Here is an 18,533-nt window from a genome sequence, read left to right as displayed (position 1 = left end):
TTGCGGGTTGATAATTGATCTGTCGATATGGTCAGAACTGATCAGATCTGATCGACGGATGAGAGGAGCAGCTGCTAAATCGGTGAATGCAAACTTTGAGACGCAGCAGAATGAACGGTTAGGTTTCACTTTCATTGGCGTTCAACTGCTCCATCTGTGCCCAGAATACACTCTGTGTACCAACAGTGCAGTGCAACATATAACCGAATATATATCCCAACAGCACTCCTTCTGAATAGTTATGATCAGTCACTGATGTTAATGTGATCAGTCACTGATGAACACATTAAGGTGACCTGAATTACCAGTTCCAAAGGTGGCACCCATAAGTCCCGATGTCACCTATACGAAAATCTGCCACAAATCTCACTGAGCCGTGTTGAGATGAACTCACATGACAGAAAATGAAAGCAAAAATAATTTAATAAATTATTTCAAATTTATTCCAACTCCTTCAGCAACGGCAACATCGTTACAACCAACCGGAAAATTTACATTATTAACACCTTCAAAAATATATATGCACCCTCCCTTCCCAGCAGAGATGACATGACTCCGGCTCACCTCCTGCAGCAGACTGACACGTCTGAGCAGGCAGGCGTGTCCCGTTCTGCTGCTGCTGTGACTGACTAAAGTAAAATGCAAAATGAAAAGCCAAAAAAGCGCAGTCGCTGTATGTTTCACACAGAGTTTCAGCAGTAACACCAAGTAGGAGATAATTCACTTGATTATTTGATACATGTACTGTACAGGGTGACATCCTGGGTGATGACAAAAGCCTGTTTGAGATGGGGCCGGTCTGTTCGTTTAGTACCTTTTAACATCACGGGCCGCTTATTTACACTGGAACTCTGCATCCCTCCAGTTCCTCATTTTTGGATCAGTGCAACCAGTCACCTGCTGATCAGCTACCAGACTTCACGAGTTACTAAATTTTGTAGGACATCAATGTTTGGAGTGTGAAGCTGGCAAAGAGAGAAGTGAAGGAGAGGGATGCCGCTGCCTATAATGTCAGTTCTTGGCGTGGGAGGATGTTTGTAGTCCAATAAATGATTAATACATTTGTTCGCCTTTCAACTTCATAAAATCACAGGAAAATATTGATTTTATGGGAAAACAACCTGTTTTCTAATTATTCTTTTTTTGCATAAGCTGATGCTGAATAAGTGCTACTGTATTTAACCTTAGCTCACTCTTCAACTCTAACATACAATCCAATGAAATGTCTTAATACCTTTTTAACTTGTATTTTTTCCTCTGTAATAGCATTAAAATCTATTCATAACAAACCATCTTCATTAGAGAAGCCGCAGCAGCATCGTGCCGTTGTCAGTATCTCAGCTTTTACGTTAAAAGAACAAAAAAAAAAAAAAAAACATCTAATATTGTCTAGCAATTAAATAAAATTAGTTTGAATATGTAGCTCTGAGGTTCCTTCGTACTAATGAAGGAAACACTATAACTGTGGTTCAAGCATCACATTTAAGTCTGATAATAATAATGATACTGGTCCTGTTGAGATTTTGTTGTAGGAGCCGTCATGATTTCAAGCGAATCCAAACACATTCCTGCAGGATTTTGAGTTCAAGCAAACGACCAGAAGACTAAACTGTCCTACAGATGTGTGTGAACTGCAACAGAGATCTCTTAAAATTCAAGGAGACTAATGACAGTTCTTAGTCTTCAGCTCGAAACACTCACTCTAATGCGAGAGTGGATTTCCGGCAGGTTGAATTCTCGGCTAAATGAAGTTCAAGCAACGCAAAAGAAAGCTCGCCCAAACCTCGAGTACGGTTGTGGACTATTCTACAGTAAGACTTGATAAGTTGTGCAGAGACGGAGGTTTGTTTTGTGGTGGTCAGGGTGGGAGGCAGATAACGGAGGCGGGCTTGGCCCTCCTTTCATCTTTTCCTGTTCTTGGTTCAGCAGGATGTTCCCTCAGCAGAGACCCGTCAGTTATTATAGTATCTCCAAGTCCACGTGACGAACCTCTGGGTTTCGTTGCTGCAGAGGAACAAAACAGAGTTACATACCGGTCTGTCTTTGCCGTGCATATAAACTGCAATAAATAAATAAATATTTAAAAAAACAAGAGTTTAAAGATATTTTGTACACAGTGGGGTCATGTTAATAAAGAAAAAAAAGGTTAGATTTTAAGAATAAAGTCATAATATTATGAGAATAAAGTCGCAAGAAAAAGTCGTAAAATTTTAAAAAAGAAAGTAATTATATTATGAGAATAGATTTGTAATATTTTGAGAAAAAAGTAATCATATTATGAGAATGATGTCGTAATATTAAGAGAATAAAGTCGGAATTTTATGAGAATAAAGTCACAATGTTACGAGGGGGGGATATTATATTACGAAAATATACATATTGCAAGCTAACTATAAAACAGCCGAGTGCACAGGCCGCCTCCGTGGCAACCATTGTTCCCAGTTCCCAGGATACTGCCTGTGCTCTCGTGACTTTTTTCAAGTAAAATTCAGACTTTTTTCTCATTCTCATGAAATTCTGACTTTATTCTCGTAACATTCTTCTTATTATTCTTCTTATAATATTACAAGTTTATTCTCATAAAAGTATTACTTTTTTTCTTATGAAACTACAAATTTATTCCTGTAATATTGAGAGTTTTGTTCTCATATTACAACTAGACAACTTTATCCTCAAAGTCTCAAAAAAAAAAATTTTTCCCCTCAATGTAGCCCTAAAACTCCGTCGTACAACAAAACAATGTGGACAAGTTGAATATTTCAGTACTTTGAGTTCTTTCTCCAAGCGGTCCACCTCAGCCCCCAGAGTGTCGATGATGTTCTCCCCGTGTTTCAGCATGAAGTTCTCAAGCTCCTCGGGCGTCTTCACCTGCTGAATGTCCTGCGGAGAGAGAGACGCACACTTTCTGCTGAGGATCTATTTTCATTTTTCTTACTTTTCTTTCACTCTCTTACTTTCTGATTCTTTTTTTAATCTATCTGTGAATAAATAAGGGTTTGTGTATGTCTGTCCATGTGGTCTAATGTACATCATCATGTTGTCTGTCTCTGAGACAGTTCCTTGTTATTTCTGGTTATTTTTAATTCTATTATTAACCCATTTGGGCCCAAAGACTATATTTAGTATGATAAAGAAAAATGCCACAACATTTCTTCTGACTGGCTTTAAGTCTTAAAATCTGGTGTGGACATACTTTGGGCAACAATCTAGCAGTACAACTTTGAAAGTTTTAGATCACACAAAAAAAAATTGGGATTTTTGAAAAATGAGGGACAACGCTGTATTTATTCAATGTCTTTGATTTGTTTAGGTTTTTTTAAAAACTACATATTTGATATTCAGTTCAAAAATATCAAAAACTTGATTTAGCTCCTTGTGTTTTCTGAAATACAGTCATTTTCTTATCTTTCTATATTTAATCTTTAGGCACACAGGATGAATGTTTTCCTTGAATGAATGAATAGCTGTGTCTTAGAAATGGACTGATTTTAAAGATTTTGTCAGATTGGCGATAAGGCAAGCCCAAAGAAAACTTCCACCAAATTGCAGTTAACAAATTGGTCAACGATTACAGTCTAATGTTGTTCTTTGTTGTTTCTGTTTTCTGTTCCTACAAAAAACAACAGGGTATGCATCTTCATATAAATTATGAATGAGTTGCCGACCCTGTTGTTTTTAGCCCGTACAGTAATATTATCTCTGAAAATGCATCATATAATGATGTGATGTTATGCAATTGTAACTTTAAAAAATTACAAACTCTTATGATTTAAAAAACAAATGAATTATTAAAGCAACTTGCACTGCAACACTGCAAATCAGGCAATTTCAGGCCACAAGAATCATAAAAACATCCTGCGAAATCCTGACGTGACCGAATAATTGTCAACAATTGTTCCAAACACCTCAGTAAATTATTTGAACAGCAAAAGCACACACTAAACTTCAGCAAGTTAAGATAAATGTGAGCAATATAGATGCATTTTGGGTACAGCAAAAGCAATCTTAAGGGAGACAAATGATTTCATTAAAATTAAGTTTAAAGGTTTGCCAGATTCCTGCTGCATTATTTGGTTAAAAACACTCTGACTGGACTTAGGCTGAATCAGGAGACAACAGATAAAACCTCTAAACTTCTGCACACTACAAGATAATGTGGGGACCTGCTGCGACATTGTGAACTGCGATACAGCATGCAGAGTTCTCACATCTGTTGAAGATTTCTTGTGATTCATTTTGCATGATGATTATACTGTATTTTATAACCATAAATGTCAAATAAATACATTTCAATCTAAATACGGCCTACATGCACATTGACTTTTACCTAAAATGTCCTGATAATGATCAGTTTCTGTTATTGAAAGTCAGTGTGTTAGCTGCAGGGTAAGGACTGTAAAACGTTACTTGTGCTATGTGCAGCAGCATTTCCAGCAATCAGGAGGTACACAAAAAATCTGATTACTTTTTTATGACTCATAACTGTGATGATGGCATAAACAAGAAAAATAAAAGAAACGTAATTATCCTTTAATGAGTAAAAAATCTTTGTTTTGAATGGATCTGTCATTTGTTCAGTGTGTCCTTGGCAGCAACAAAGTCAGAGGGACTCATAAAGTTTATTGCCAACCATACATCAAGGTTTTAAAAAGTAGAAAATTCAAAGTATCGATATTAAAGACATAGGATGCTGTTTTGTGTGAAGAAAATATTTACACCAAAGGGAGGTGGAAAAAAATACTTACATTGAGGATTTGGTCAATGTCTTGTTTTTCCAGATAAGACCGCGTCACCACTCGGCCATCAAAGTCAACTTCAGCCTTGAAGCGCACTTTACTTAGACCCATATCAGTGGCCTTCACATCGTGGATGGCCCTGCTCAGAACAACAACAAAGCACAGCAGGAGTTCTTCAGGAAGGGAGAAAAACTATCACACTGAAACCTCGTCAGAGAACACAACATAGTTACTGGATACTTCAGAAGATTACCACAACAACACAACTAGTGTTAGGCGTCAAGAAACAGCTCCAAAATTCAAATTCCAAAGAAATTGTGAAGAAATTAAAATTTCTAAATAAAAAAGCCACACACACAAAAAAGCCCCCCAAGAAGTTAAAAAATAATGTTGCGGCACGTGGCGATACATTTAGTTTTAGTTTTGTTTAAGTACTACGGGAAGAGCAATTAGAGCTGCCAGCACTTGAGACGGGGAAAGACCGTGTGCCACAGACTGCAGCTTTATTTCTCTGCTCTGAGTCGCATGTTTTTCTCAAAGACGCTAGGAATAGTTTTTTTTTCTGTTTCAACTTGAATGTTGTTCATATTGACTGCAATTTCAGGAACACAAGCCTGCCTGTATTTGTCTTCGCACGTTGGGCTGTACTCACGTTCCTGAGATTGTGAGTAGAGACAGACACAAGCAGAGCAGAGCGAAGTCTCAGAGGGTAGCGCAGACATAGTGACATAATTCGTAAATCAATGTCTCTTTACGTATGTTGGACCCAGTGTCCTTTTGGCAAGTTTCAGTGCTACAATTACAAAAATGTACAGATTATTATTAAATCATATCATTTAATAACAGCAACCAATCTAACTGTATGAAATAAATGAGGAGGTTCCATAAACTGTATGAAGTGATTTGTGATTATGAATGAATATGTAAAAGTTTTTCTGTGAAATAAGCATTTGGCCTATTTAAACCCTGTCCATCAAAGAACTGGAAAGAATGGTTAAAATCCAAACAACACCCAACTCTGAACACAGTGTAAAAAAGTTTGGCTGAGGAGTTCTACTTCACATGTGTTGGTTTCAAAAAACGCCGCTCTTTGGATTCAAGGACCAAAATAACCAAAAAAGGAGAGAGAGATTAGACTTGTTACTTATTTTTTCAGTAAAATTCCAAGGCACAGTGTTTTGCAAAGGTTAAAAAGTGTGTTTCATGCATTTATTGATGTTTTTGTATGAAATTATGCGACGTGTATCTGACGTTGCTGATTGTGTGGTGTATTTGCCGGTGCTTGGTGGAGCTGACCTCAGTGTGTGCACACTCACTTCATTGATTGCACCTGTGACAATTATCTGGTGCTCCTCTGATTGTCTGGCACCTGAGATCAGCCTCAGCATATCTGTGAGCTGCCACTTGTTTTTACATGCTCTGATGAAGACTTTTTTGGTTTTGATTTATTAACAAAAGAAATAACCTTTCCCTCTTTTTTTGGTCCAAAACAATGCGATTATAACGTAATGTGAAGGACGTAAAATGCAACTGGTTACAAGACCCCAACGTTTAATCCCTAAAGCAAAGTTTGTAACTTTCACTTCCGTGTTCCTGCTGTGATATTAAGGCATTAAAGTGGATCAGCTGCTGTGTTTACAGCTGGCTTTAATGACAGTTGCATGTAAACACCAGTAAATACCACACGCTCTATTTTAAGCCTGAACTTTGTCCATCAACATCAGTAGACCTATAAAGTCACTGTTAGACCATGTACTGGCTCGCTCTGTGGTTTGTAGATTGTAATTTGGGATTATTGCCATGATGATTACCCTAAATCATGCTAAAGCAGTGTGTGCATGTGTGCATGTGTGTGTGTGTGTGCACCAGATTGTGCCTGTTCATTTGCTGACCTTACTGCGGGGTCGTTCTCCAGGAACTCTGTAAGCTTCTGTACACGTTCAGCCTGTATGGAGCGACCCAGCAGAGCCTCTGTGTTGGTGTAGATGAGGAACGCTGAGACGGTGCCCAGCAGCGTGCCCACGCCGAGAGAGCCCAAACTGTCGTAGTAGGGGTTACCTGGGAAAACACAGGCACAGAGAAATACAGGAAAGGAAAATGAAAAAAGGAGCAGAATTTAATAATGGATCACTGCCAACACTGATAGTAGAGAGAAGTCAAAGTACAAAAACACAAGAGATTATCCTGATGACGGTGCTTTATCAATAGAATAATAATAAATCACAGTACAGAAAGAGAGGATGATATATAAGAAGCAATAAAATTTGATCTCATTAACTGCATGACTTACAACGTCTCGTTGTTTACCTGTGAGGGAGGTGAGTCCCATGCAGCCAGCAGCCATGATGACCCCTAACACTGCGGCAGCGTCCTCCAGCAGCACCACATTCGTACTGGGGTCTCGACTCTGCATTACTGCACACAGAAAAAAAAAAACAAGACCACGTTTACACCTGAATTTTCAAGCTGTTTTTTTTTCCACATTTTACCAATTCTGTATTTCTAAGATAAGATAAACCTTTGTTGATCCCCACAGGGGAGGTTCAGGTGTTGCAGCTGCACACAGATAGAAATAAGTACAGAAACAAAGTAAAAAAAAAAAAAAAAGACCAAATAAATAAGAGATATAACCAGTATAACACTCGGTTCACACTGGCCAGGGAAGCTTCTTGATACGTTAAATGTTGCGCACAATATAGTGAACTATTAATGTATAATGCTACCTGCGTTATTTATTTATTTCAACTAAAAGACATAACATCATAAAAAATGCTCAAATCTCTGATTTTGCTTCAGCTAAATCAGAAAGTAACTTTTGTGAAAAAATATAATATAGAAGGCTTCTTTTTAGTGAGAGTGAAACAACCTCACAAATAAAAAATGGAACAAAAAAATATATATACACACACATATATATATATATATATGTACTGTTGCTCAGAATTTTTGCATCGCTGATATACTGGAGGTTCCTGTGGCCAAAATAAAAAACAAACCCTGCATCGTAATACATACAGTAAATGCTACTGTAATTGCACGGCTTCATTCATTCAGAGACGTTACTAATATAACATTATGGTTCAACAAGCTGGATAAAGTGCATTTATAATGCGTTACCTCAATTAAAAATATGTATTATTTATAGATTGACGACTGACTACAGAGTGACACCATTTCCACAGCAGATGATTAGTGAAAGGTGCTTTTTAGCTGATTTCAGGCCAAAACTCTGAACACAACCTGGTCATGACAAGGTAAAGCCGCCATGGCGATATAGCCAGGTTAAAAGCGATCCACCTTCACAAGACTTAAAACTCAGGCTTTTGACTCAATATACATCGCTAACCCACAAATCTCGCTTTGCAGTACAGCCCTGAGGTCTGCTGGGATCGAAAACAAAAACCTTGAGCCAAGATCATACATTATATGTGGCTCGGAGAACCATTTCTATTTACATTTGGCCATTTTGCAGTCAGTGTGTCATAAAACTCTTGCATATGTGATTTTAGCAATTCAAACTCAATCAGAAATCATGCCTCCTCTGTATTTGCAGAACAAATTACCTGCAGCTTTAGGTAGATAAGGGCTCGTTAACTTACACCCAATGCTGGGTGTAAATTACATATCAGTTAAGAACATAACTAAATTTCAGCTGTACTTACCATATTCATAAAAAGACAGTCCATTCAGGTGGGCGCTCCTCTTAATCTCATTGATAGCTACTAGTAACGTGGCTGAGAGAGGAAAACAGGAAGAGACGTTTCAGCACAAAATGCACTTTATGTCAAAATTACATCAAAGATCTGCAACTTTATGTATATAAACTACCTCCTTCAGACACCAGAGAGCCCGCCAAAATACAGTAAGCCTGCAACACAGAAATGTCCCGTGTTAGATTATCATCCTTTATATACAGTATGCACACATCTTGTTAAACAGACTCGACACAGACACTCACCCATAACAAAGATTCAATGGGCTCTGGGTGCAACAATCCCATGATGCCATGGTACCAGGAGAGGCCTGCTCCCATCATAAAAATGCCCACCCCACTGATGAGGGAGGCGATGTAGCGCATGTTGGAGAAGCCGTACCTGGAAAAGATGTCAGGTCTCTATTAAAGCAGACACATGTATCCTCTGCACAAATATTTGGATTAATTAAAGGTTACTTCTTCTAAATCTGTAAACTTTGATCTGCACTTTTACTCTTTGGTGGCATAATGACCCATTTTCATTTTCAAGTCCCTCTTATTGTCTTGTTTTCTTAAACAGTATATTAAAATACGGTGCTTACGGGTGCCCAGCGTCAGGGTTGCGGACAGACTGGCTGATTCCCAGAGCGAGCAGAGCCTGGTTGCAGGTGTCGGCCAGAGAGTGGATGGCCTCGGAGAACATGCTCGCTGAGCCAGTGTAGACCCAGGCCAGGAGCTTGAAGAAGAAGTTCAGCCCATTGCTGAGGACAAAGACAGCAAGTAAAAAAAGTAAGCATTTTACTCTATTATTTTATTATTATTAATTTTATAATGCATTTTTAAATTTCTCTTCTCTTTTAACTTGTATTTGTTTTTGCCTTTTTATCTATTTTAAATACTTTTCAGCCAAGCTTTTATCAAAATATTTTATAATTATCATTAAAGCTTTTATATCTATTTTATTTGTATTTTTATTGACATTATTTTCATTCTTGTTTTGTCTCTTTAATCTATTTTATCACGTTTTTTTTATTTCACTTTGCTTTACTACTTTTGCTATTATGAAAGCTTTTAAATCTATTTTATTACATTCTCATCATTTTTCTTGTCTTGTGTGTATTTGTCTCAAACAGCTATTTTTTAATTTTATGGCTTATAATTATGAACTTATTAACAGCTTGTCCGTCGTCTGTGAATCACTTTGAACAGCACTGATCTGTATAAAAGGTGCTATAAAAGGAAAGTTTGACTGAATGAATGAAGTAAATGAAGCTTTCGTGGGGAAAATGATTTATAAACATCATTTATAACAGTAGTTCTGACTGAGGTGGTCTACAGATCAGGTAGCTTGTACTGGATATAAAAATATAGTCAGCTACCTGATAATGTGGCTATGAAGTGTTGACAAACAAATCTGGCTGGAGGTTGAAGTTAAACTAAATAACATATAACTACTCTCATTTTCTATTTCTCAATTATTTTCTGTTTACAATTATTTCAGCTCCTCTGTTTCGATGTTCCTGAATCACGGAGTTTGAACCCAGACTGGACCTCTCCTCCGCTCTGCACTTAACTTATTGAATCCTGTGATTTTTTTGTGCATAAGTGAAAGAAACTGCTGTTCATGTGACTGCACATGTCCTCTAACACAATCATCCTAATCCAATAGGCCACAGGATCTCATGTGAGACAAGGTCCCGTGCAACTCCAGATACAGATTTTCATATATTTTAGATCTTTACTTTAGTGAGCTTCAAACCTCTACAGAGCAGGGGCTTTTTTTAGAACAAAAGAATCAAGTGAAAGTAGGTCGACTGTCTTAATGTAGTCAGTATTTTGGGTTTTTTTCAAATGTTACGCTCTGATATTCATCTATACTGTACATACATGTACTGTACACACTGTATGTAGTAACCCTGGTGAGTAAAGGCTTGTAGTTCCTCTCTAATCTGCTTTGTCCTGCTGTGCGTGTGTGTGTGTGTGTGTGTGTCAGCTCAGTAAAGTCACTGAGTACAGACAGCTTTCACAGCAGTCGGAAACAAGGGTGAGAGAGTTGAAACTTACACACACGTAAGGATGGACATTTATGTACGGCTCTGGGAGAAATGGCTGCGATAAGTCGAGCCTGTGAGACCTGACTGAGGGAACAATATTAACTTTTTACTTACTGATTTTAATTACTGGTTTCATTTTATTATTTTAGTTTAGATCAGTTTAATTTATTTTGGTTTATCTCTGCCTCTCTGGAATGTATTTCTTTTTTTTTTTTTTTTAAAAAGGGAAATGTTATAAGTACAGATGTTAGTTAAGTAAAACATGAAGGCGAGACCTTTAAGAGGACATGGGACTTTTTTAGCTCACAGTGCTGCTGCGACACTGATGATCCCACTGTATGGCTGTAATTGCGAAATGTTTATTTTGGCTGTTATAGAAATGTGCATTTGTAACAGGCCTCTTGATGCTGTGCAACTATGAATAATAATAACATTGTCTGTTTGTTGCCATTGTAATAAATAAAAACCTTAATTTAAAAGAGAAAAAGAAACTTACATGCAAATAGCGACCATGACGACCTTCCCCGGCCCCTGCAGGAAAGTTGTCCTCTGGCCTGATCGAGGCTTTGTGAAAGAAAGAAAAAGCAAAGTGAAAAATGAACAAACAGCCTTTGATTTTAATGTAAACATTAGCTTTCACCTTCTAGCGTATAGAATATATCATGATATAACAGCGAAGAGTAAAACGGTTCAGTACAGTCATTGAAGAGGAGTGACTGCATGAATGACTACAGATAATGACATTAAGATAGATGCAGCGACCTCTGTCACAGAGTCACACAAATACACAACCAATGTCCACCTAACTTTCTTCTCTTTTACATATAAAACATGACAATGATGATAGCAGGCAGTAGTCAAAGTGCTCACCTTAGTGTTTCCCCAAAAGTCTTTGTATTCCTTCAACAACTGTTGATTCCGAAAAATATCTGGAGGTCAGCAAACGAGAGATAAATTAATCGACAATTTGCAGACCAAAGAAATAATAACAGCTGTGAAACATTCAGGGAAGTTATATTATATTTAGGGCTGCAACTAACAATTATTGTAATAATTATTTTGTCAATGAAATGTCAAAAAATAATAAAACAAGCCATGTGTTGTTTCCCAGAGCCTAAGGTGACATCTTCAAACTGTATGTTTTATCTGACCAACAGCCCGAAAATCCAAAGTCAAATGAGTCAAAATCCACATCTAACAAGCATAAAACTAGCAAATGTTTGCTCTTTTTGCTTAAAAAAAAAGACAAATATATTATTTTATGTTTAAAATAGTTGCCAGTTGGGTCAGACTATTTCTTGGCTACCAGGACTAACTTCCTGGAGTCTCTGCTGGTTGCCTGGCAACTGCTCAGAACCAAGAAATAGTCAGGCACATGACCTCCAATAAAATATCAAATTGTCGTTATACACTTGGGTTTTGTATGGGATATATAACATGTATTAATCATGTTACTCAGGATAGCTGATTTCTCATGTTTCGTGTCTTTCTGCTTTAGCTTAATGTTTTACAACCTCATACAAAAGTTGTATTAAGCTTTTCATTTGTCGCTCACTCTCTCTTCCAGAAAGTGAGAAAGCATTTGTCCTCATAATATTTTTGCTTTAACACAAAATCTTTAGTAAAATCACATGTTCACAATCATGCACATCCAGTGAGGGAGTGATAAAAACCTACTCTCTTGGTACTCTCTCTCCACCTCTTTTCTGAGATTTCTCTCTCGGGCCAGAGCTTCGTGGCTTCCCCAAACCTCCAGTGCTCTGAAATGAATGAATAAACAAAAGTCGATGAAAAATATAGTTTGAGCAAAACTTTGCAGGAGGACATGAGGTGTTTGTATTCTTGATTTTTTTTGAGGTGAAAAGCAAAAAAGGGCTTGGAACTAACTTGGCCTCCACGTCTGACCGCAAAAAGACAGTGAACGCCTCCGTGTCGTCGTGAGGGCTGCGTCTTCTGATCTTTCGGAGCTGTTCCAGATCACTGTGAACACATAAGTGAAAGGAAAAGATTTAGGAGGACTTGAGTTAAACGATGTGAGGCAGTCTTACATCAGCTAATCACAACAGTGCGTTTACTTATTAACTCAATGGAATTTGTGCTGTGGGCTGCTGGCATCTCAGCGAGCACTGAACATGGTTACACTGATGGAGGAGTATTCAAAACGGTTCGTTCAGATTCGTCACAGTGTTACTGTATATACAAAATAATTTAAACATGGCACAGTTATTTTGGGGAAAAGGGGTTACCTTGGTTTGAGGCAGAACTCATTCATGGCTCTGACTGCTGTGATAAAGTTGTTCTGAGTGTATTTGGCTCCATATTCCCTTTTCTTTAGGACTGCCCGCACTGCATGTGACAACAGGAGGAGAAGACGATTTCATTTATTAGTCCTCATTCATGTGTAAGCCCCCAAATAACACCCACATCCTGAGGATACCTAAAATATAAAGTGAACCAAGACTACAGCTGCGAGACTTATTCAAAACCGAATCCTGTGAAATGTGCACAAAAGCCATTCATTACCTTTTACTTGAATTGTCTCAGCTTTAGTCAGCCCCTGAGGTGTTGAACCTACGAGAGCAAACATTTAAATGTTATTAAAGATTTGGAATAAAGATTAACTCCTGTGGAGGACTTTTGAATTATCTTAAACACTTCCACTTACCAGTGTCATTTCCTTCTGCTAATGTTGATACAGCATGCAACAAGACAACCGTTTTAAAGGTTAAAAAAAGGAAAGTAAAAATGAATGTACACATGCCACACAAAATGCAGACAACAGTCAGACAGACATCAAACATCTCAACAACTTCTACAGCAATCTGAAACATTAAAGCTGGTCACCTGGTGAAGCTGGGGCAGCTTTTGCAGCAGCAGACAGGACCTTTTCTGCTGTTGGAGGACCACCTGATGCTGATTTTGGGGGACCATCTTTACTGTGGCCAGAGGTAGAGTAGTACTGCACCTTGCCAAGTCCTAAAGAAGCAGCACGGCAGTCTGGGAGGCTGAACCAAAAGTTATGTATGCCTCCGTTCTGCCAACCTGTGCAACAGAATGGATGACATCGGTTTGTTATGCCAGAGATAGGAATCGTATCTCCGGATTGTAAATTATTCTGAATTCCCACTTCTTAAAGAGTAAATAATAACAGTAATGAATCATGACAATAATGTATTGCATTTATAAACTATAGTGCTTCACATCACACAAAGCAGTTCAGCAGTGGTGGATGAAGTACCTGAAAGTCATACTTCATTCATTCATTCATTAATATTTGGTTTGTTTTCTCATTTCAGTGTGTAATTTCCACAACAACAACAAAAACCCATGACACACTTTTCTCATAGTACTTCTACACAATCTATGAACAAACAGAAGCTACTGTAGGTACAGATTCAAATGACAAACCTTTCTATGTTTCCCTTTCTTTGTTTCACAAATCATTTTAAATTTAGCAATAACAACAGAAACAATCAGTCACAGTCATATTTTCATTACTGTTACTTGGAAAGTTCATAGTGTCCCACATAGTTTAACTCCATAAACTGAAACTCACATCTGCTTTAATGTAGTGTGAGTGTACTGACATTTGAAATTATATGATCCTTGCTGTTAGATCTTAATATGATACTTGAGTAATAGTACAGATTTCTTTCCAGAAAATTACTTTGGTAGAAGTTTAAGTCACCTATAAAAATATTAGTTGGGCAAAGTATTTAAGTATCTGATAATAACTGAACTTAAGTGTCAAAAGCAATTTTAAGTTATTAAATATACTTAAATATCAGAAGTAAAAAAAGTATAAGTAAATGCTGGTAATATAAACAACAACAAAAAAGCAGTCAAAATGTTGAGAATTATTAAGTTAACTTCTTTGTAACATACACTACCTTAAAAGTGGAGTTTTCAATACACTTGAAGGAAAACTTTTACTTAAATCACAGGATTTCAAGAGCAAAATCCTTTTTTCCTCTCCCTCCCATTCCTTCATTCATCTGTTCATCCATTACTACCTTCCTCTCTTCCTTCCCTATTTTGTAGTAAGCAACTAACATGCTTACGGTAAATGTAGAGGAGTGAAAATGAAAGTTGACAGAAATATAAAAACTCAAGTAAAGTAGAGATACTCTCAAAAAACCCTTAAGTAATGTAACCAGGGTTGGGAATTAGCACCAGCCACCAGCCATATGCAAGTGGCTCATATATTTGCTTCACTCACCTGCTACAAAAACAATGGCAATCTATTGAGTGGCTGGTAGATTTTGGAGTCCATCAGACACAGTGGCATGTGGACAAAAAAAAAATCTATTTCCAACCCTGACTGTACACCACGGCAATTGTGTCCTCTCAGGCTTAGTTGAAATGTAGTAGAGTAAGAATGAAAGTTGACAGATATTGAAAAACTCAAGTTAAGTACATATACTCTCAAAAAATCCTTAAGTACTATAACAAAGTGTTATTACTTTGATACACTGCAATTGTGTCCTACCAGGCTCACAAAATAAGTAACCCTCTCCATCTCTGCCTTACAGTCATGTATTTTATATGTATCATGTCCAATAATCCGGGTGAATGTGGAAAAGAGTCCTACTGCAAATGTTAGAGGAATGCAAATTATTTCAGACTGCATCTAACGTCTTTAAAGTGCACAAATCATCCTTTATCATCGAGTGTTTTTGTATACTTTAGAGAACAGAGAAAGCAGAATAGTAGGAGGCATACGTGTAACAGCTGTAACGTGTGGTGTCACTGCCAGAGTCCTCACCGTAACACAGCTGACTGAACCTCGGGGACCGCTGAGACAGGGGCGCCCTGTGCTGCATGGAGACCCTGCAGAAGACATGCCATGGTCTGTGGGCCAGGCTGGGGAACATCCTCACTGTAACGGGGCTCGGCACCGGAGAGCAGGAACTCGCTATGCGGAGATAGCCCAGTCACTGTTATGTTAGCTTGTAACCCAATTCAGACAGATTAACAGCAACACATCGCCCTCTCTCAACATCTGACACTTTAACGTTAGCACGTCTGGAAACAAACTCACACGTTTGACACAGCGGACACCAGTGTCCGCTGTGTAATGTCTGTCATTGAAAAGCAGTTGGCTAGTCAAATATTGCTTTTGCCGGCCGGCTGACACCAAACCCGGCGGCTACGGAGACACAAACTTGGCTAACCTAACTAGCTAGCACTGGGAGCTAACGTCATTAGCCGCTGTAAGTAACAAGTGCTGTGTCACGTTTTATCTACACAAAAACAACTACAGCTGTACAGCGAGTAAAATTACATTAATTCGTTTCTTAAAAATCCAATACCTTTCTAATTTGAGGTTTGTTCTGCATAATCTGTATCCATTTTGGGAATCTATGGTCCAACTGATGGTAACGCCGCTGTGGACGTAAGGAAAGTGCTACAAACACACCGGCACGTGACCTGTGACACAGCAGTGACGGCGACGGTCTTCTCGCGAGAGCACGGCGATTTTAGTCTTACGTCAACTAGCATCGCGAGATTCTTTTGCTGCTGCGCAAACAAGGTCATTTATGTTCACTTTTAGTCACAGTAATAATCTGTAGTTATAAACAGGCCAGCTGACAGTCTTGTCTGGGCCCGGGACAAGATAATGTTAGATGGGCCCTCCCCTCCACCACCGCCGGGTTTTTTTGTCACTAAACATCACCAGTTATGTTTGATATATTGTGATAATGCAATAAATAAGGTATTGTATACGAGGGGAAAATCTTAGCTCTCCATGGCAGCTGAGATTTTAGTTAAATATGACATTTATATACTTGTCACAAAGGACCTGCTAATATTATTAAGAGTTATGCATACACATTTTCTAATCCTTATACATGCAGGAAAAATAGACCAGGGAAGAATAAATTAGGCATTTTAATTTTAAGAATTTTCTCTCTGTCAACTGATAATACAGTAAATAAGCATGTATATCAAACTTTAAATGAAAACTTTATCAGTTCAACATCATGCTAGAATTGTCAGTTCTCTAACTTCAAAACCAAATGAACATCTCATAACTGACATTAGTTCCTCTCTTCTCCTCTGTCTTCCTCTCCTCACCTCTCTCTCTTGTCTTCCTCTCTTCTCATGTGCTCTTCCTCTCCTGTCTTCATCTCCTCACCTCTGCTGTCTTCCTCTCTTCTCTTCTCATCTGCTCTTCCTCTCCTCTGTCATCATCTCCTCACCTCTCCAGTTTTCCTCTCTCATCTGTTCTTCCTCTCTTCTCATCTGCTCTTCCTCTCCTCTGTCTTCCTCTCCTCTGTCTCCCTCTTCTCTCCTCTCCTCTCCTCTTCTCACATCATTTTTAGATTTAAACTCTAAATGCTATGCGCCTAGCTTTCCTTGTGGCAAAATCATCTATAATGTCTTGAAAGTCCAGTTTCTTGGCAAGTTGACGCTCTATGGAGAGCATTGCCAAACCGTTCAGCCTCTCCTGGGACATGTTAGAGCGTAAGTAGTTTTTTATAGTCTTCATTTTACTGAAGGCCCGCTCACCTCCAGCCACAGTCACAGTTGGCCATAATGCAGGATCGCTGAAATTTTGTGCCTGATAATCAGTCTCTGATCCCTGCTCAGCGGACAGCTCCTGCTCTCCCTCTCTCGTCTCTGTCACCTGCAGCCTGACTCTGCTCCTCCGCTCCACCGTGACACACCCCCTCTCTCTCTCACCGGTAGCCTCACTCTGCTGCTCCGGACTCGGTCCAGAGTGACACAGCCCCCCTCTCTCTTCTCTGTCACCGGTAGCCTCACTCTGCTGCTCCGGACTCGGTCCAGAGTGACACAGCCCCCCTCTCTCTTCTCTGTCACCGGTAGCCTCACTCTGCTGCCCCGGACTCGGTCCAGAGTCACACAGCCCCTCTGTCTCTTCTCTGTCACCGGTAGCCTCATTCTGCCCCTCCGCTCCACCGTGACACAACCCCCCTCTCTCTTCTCCGTCACCCGTAGCCTGACTCCTGACACCTGACTGCTGCTCGCTCTCCCTCCTCTCTGTTTCTGTCAAAGATAACGTGTTTTGTCAGGCTTTTGTACAAGCTAGGCTAATGGCCGTTAACATTAGAGCTGGTCAGTTAGGCTGCTTTATAAGGTTGGCTGCACTACTTACCTTGCTCTATTCCACTCGTCCCAGCTTCACTGTCGGCACATTTTTTAAAATATTTGTTTAGAGCATTTCTCAGCCCTTTGTTTTCCTCTTCTCTTTTTCCCTTTTCTTTCCTTTTCTGGGCACCGGACTTGTGCTTACCAGACATTTTGATTGTAGACCCGCGCGCCTTCTCAACTTCAAATTAATAACAACATCAAAGTTTGATCTGGGCCAAACCATTTTTGTGTTTGGGGTGGGAGGGTTCATGATCACTATTTCTCAAGGACAACTAGGAGAATACAAATAAAAAACTGTAATGTGATTGAAATAATAGTTTTCCACTATTCTGACAATTTTTTTAATTCCACAATTTAATGAGGGCCCAGTTGTGGGCCCCCCTCTCCCTGGGCCCGGGACAGCAGACCCGTTTGTCCCCCCCTATCGGCGGGCCTGGTTATAAATACACGTAGCCTACAACAACGATGGGCTTAATTTTACAGAGTTAAGATCTCTAAGCAACACATTCAAAATAAACTGGTTAAAACAGGATTTCAAAAATCCTACTTTTATTTGGAATTGGATCGCTCATCATGTCTTTTCACATTTAGATGGCCTTAAATCAGTTCTGCTTTGTAAAGTAATAAACTACAGTGACTACAGTAAACAAAAATTCCTCTTTACCCAAAAATAATGTTTCAATAGTTTATGACATCATCCCATCTGGGAGCTTATGTTTATATAGCCAGGTCGACCACCTTTCACCTTTGACAGTGTTTTTTCATTGCTCATTGCCTTCTTCCCATGTTTTTGAATGAAATCAAGCCAGTTTGTTCAGGTATCAAAGGGTTAAATGGTAGTGAAAGGTGTCTGAATGCAGCACAAGAAAACTGTTGTTATTCCAGGTGTTAAAGGCTTCAAGTACCCACTGATGGAAGAATACTGATTTAGGT

General features: G+C 38.8%; 1 protein-coding gene across 3 annotated transcripts; it reads right to left on the bottom strand.

The window, feature by feature from the left end:
* Nucleotides 1-417: 417 nt before the first annotated feature.
* Nucleotides 418-15,928, bottom strand: slc30a9 (solute carrier family 30 member 9). 3 transcript variants are annotated; one of them, XM_042493713.2, is made up of 19 exons: nt 15,797-15,928; nt 15,250-15,399; nt 13,329-13,526; nt 13,150-13,167; nt 13,008-13,055; nt 12,731-12,830; nt 12,372-12,464; nt 12,162-12,244; nt 11,355-11,413; nt 10,981-11,048; nt 9,033-9,191; nt 8,695-8,830; nt 8,565-8,604; nt 8,399-8,470; nt 7,044-7,151; nt 6,629-6,794; nt 4,746-4,875; nt 2,767-2,880; nt 418-2,004 (listed from the first exon to the last, which is right to left on the bottom strand). In XM_042493713.2, the coding sequence occupies exons 2-19, from the start codon at nt 15,356-15,358 to the stop codon at nt 1,960-1,962; spliced, it is 1,746 nt and encodes a 581-aa protein (XP_042349647.2). In that variant the 5' UTR covers nt 15,359-15,399; nt 15,797-15,928; the 3' UTR covers nt 418-1,959. The 3 variants fall into 3 exon arrangements, with proteins under 3 accessions (XP_042349647.2, XP_042349648.2, XP_042349649.2); XM_042493714.2 differs by having other exon boundaries at nt 13,150-13,164; XM_042493715.2 differs by lacking the exon at nt 13,150-13,167.
* Between the last annotated feature and the right edge of the window lie 2,605 nt (nt 15,929-18,533).

Source organism: Plectropomus leopardus, chromosome 8, assembly GCF_026936395.1.
Source record: "Plectropomus leopardus strain MGB_pleo_1.0 chromosome 8, ASM2693639v1, whole genome shotgun sequence".
In the NCBI taxonomy this organism is placed as follows: domain Eukaryota; kingdom Metazoa; phylum Chordata; class Actinopteri; order Perciformes; family Serranidae; genus Plectropomus; species Plectropomus leopardus.
This window is presented reverse-complemented; position numbering and strand designations above follow the sequence as displayed.

Coding starts and splice junctions, on each gene's coding strand:
- slc30a9 (XM_042493713.2), bottom strand. CDS start 15,358: ATGTTCCCCAGCCTGGCCCACAGACCATGGCATGTCTTCTGCAGGGTC. Junction 13,527..15,249: donor GTTCAGTCAGCTGTGTTACG/GTGAGGACTCTG, acceptor TCTGTTGCACAG/GTTGGCAGAACGGAGGCATA. Junction 11,414..12,161: donor GGAGAGAGAGTACCAAGAGA/GTAGGTTTTTAT, acceptor GCTGACCTCCAG/ATATTTTTCGGAATCAACAG.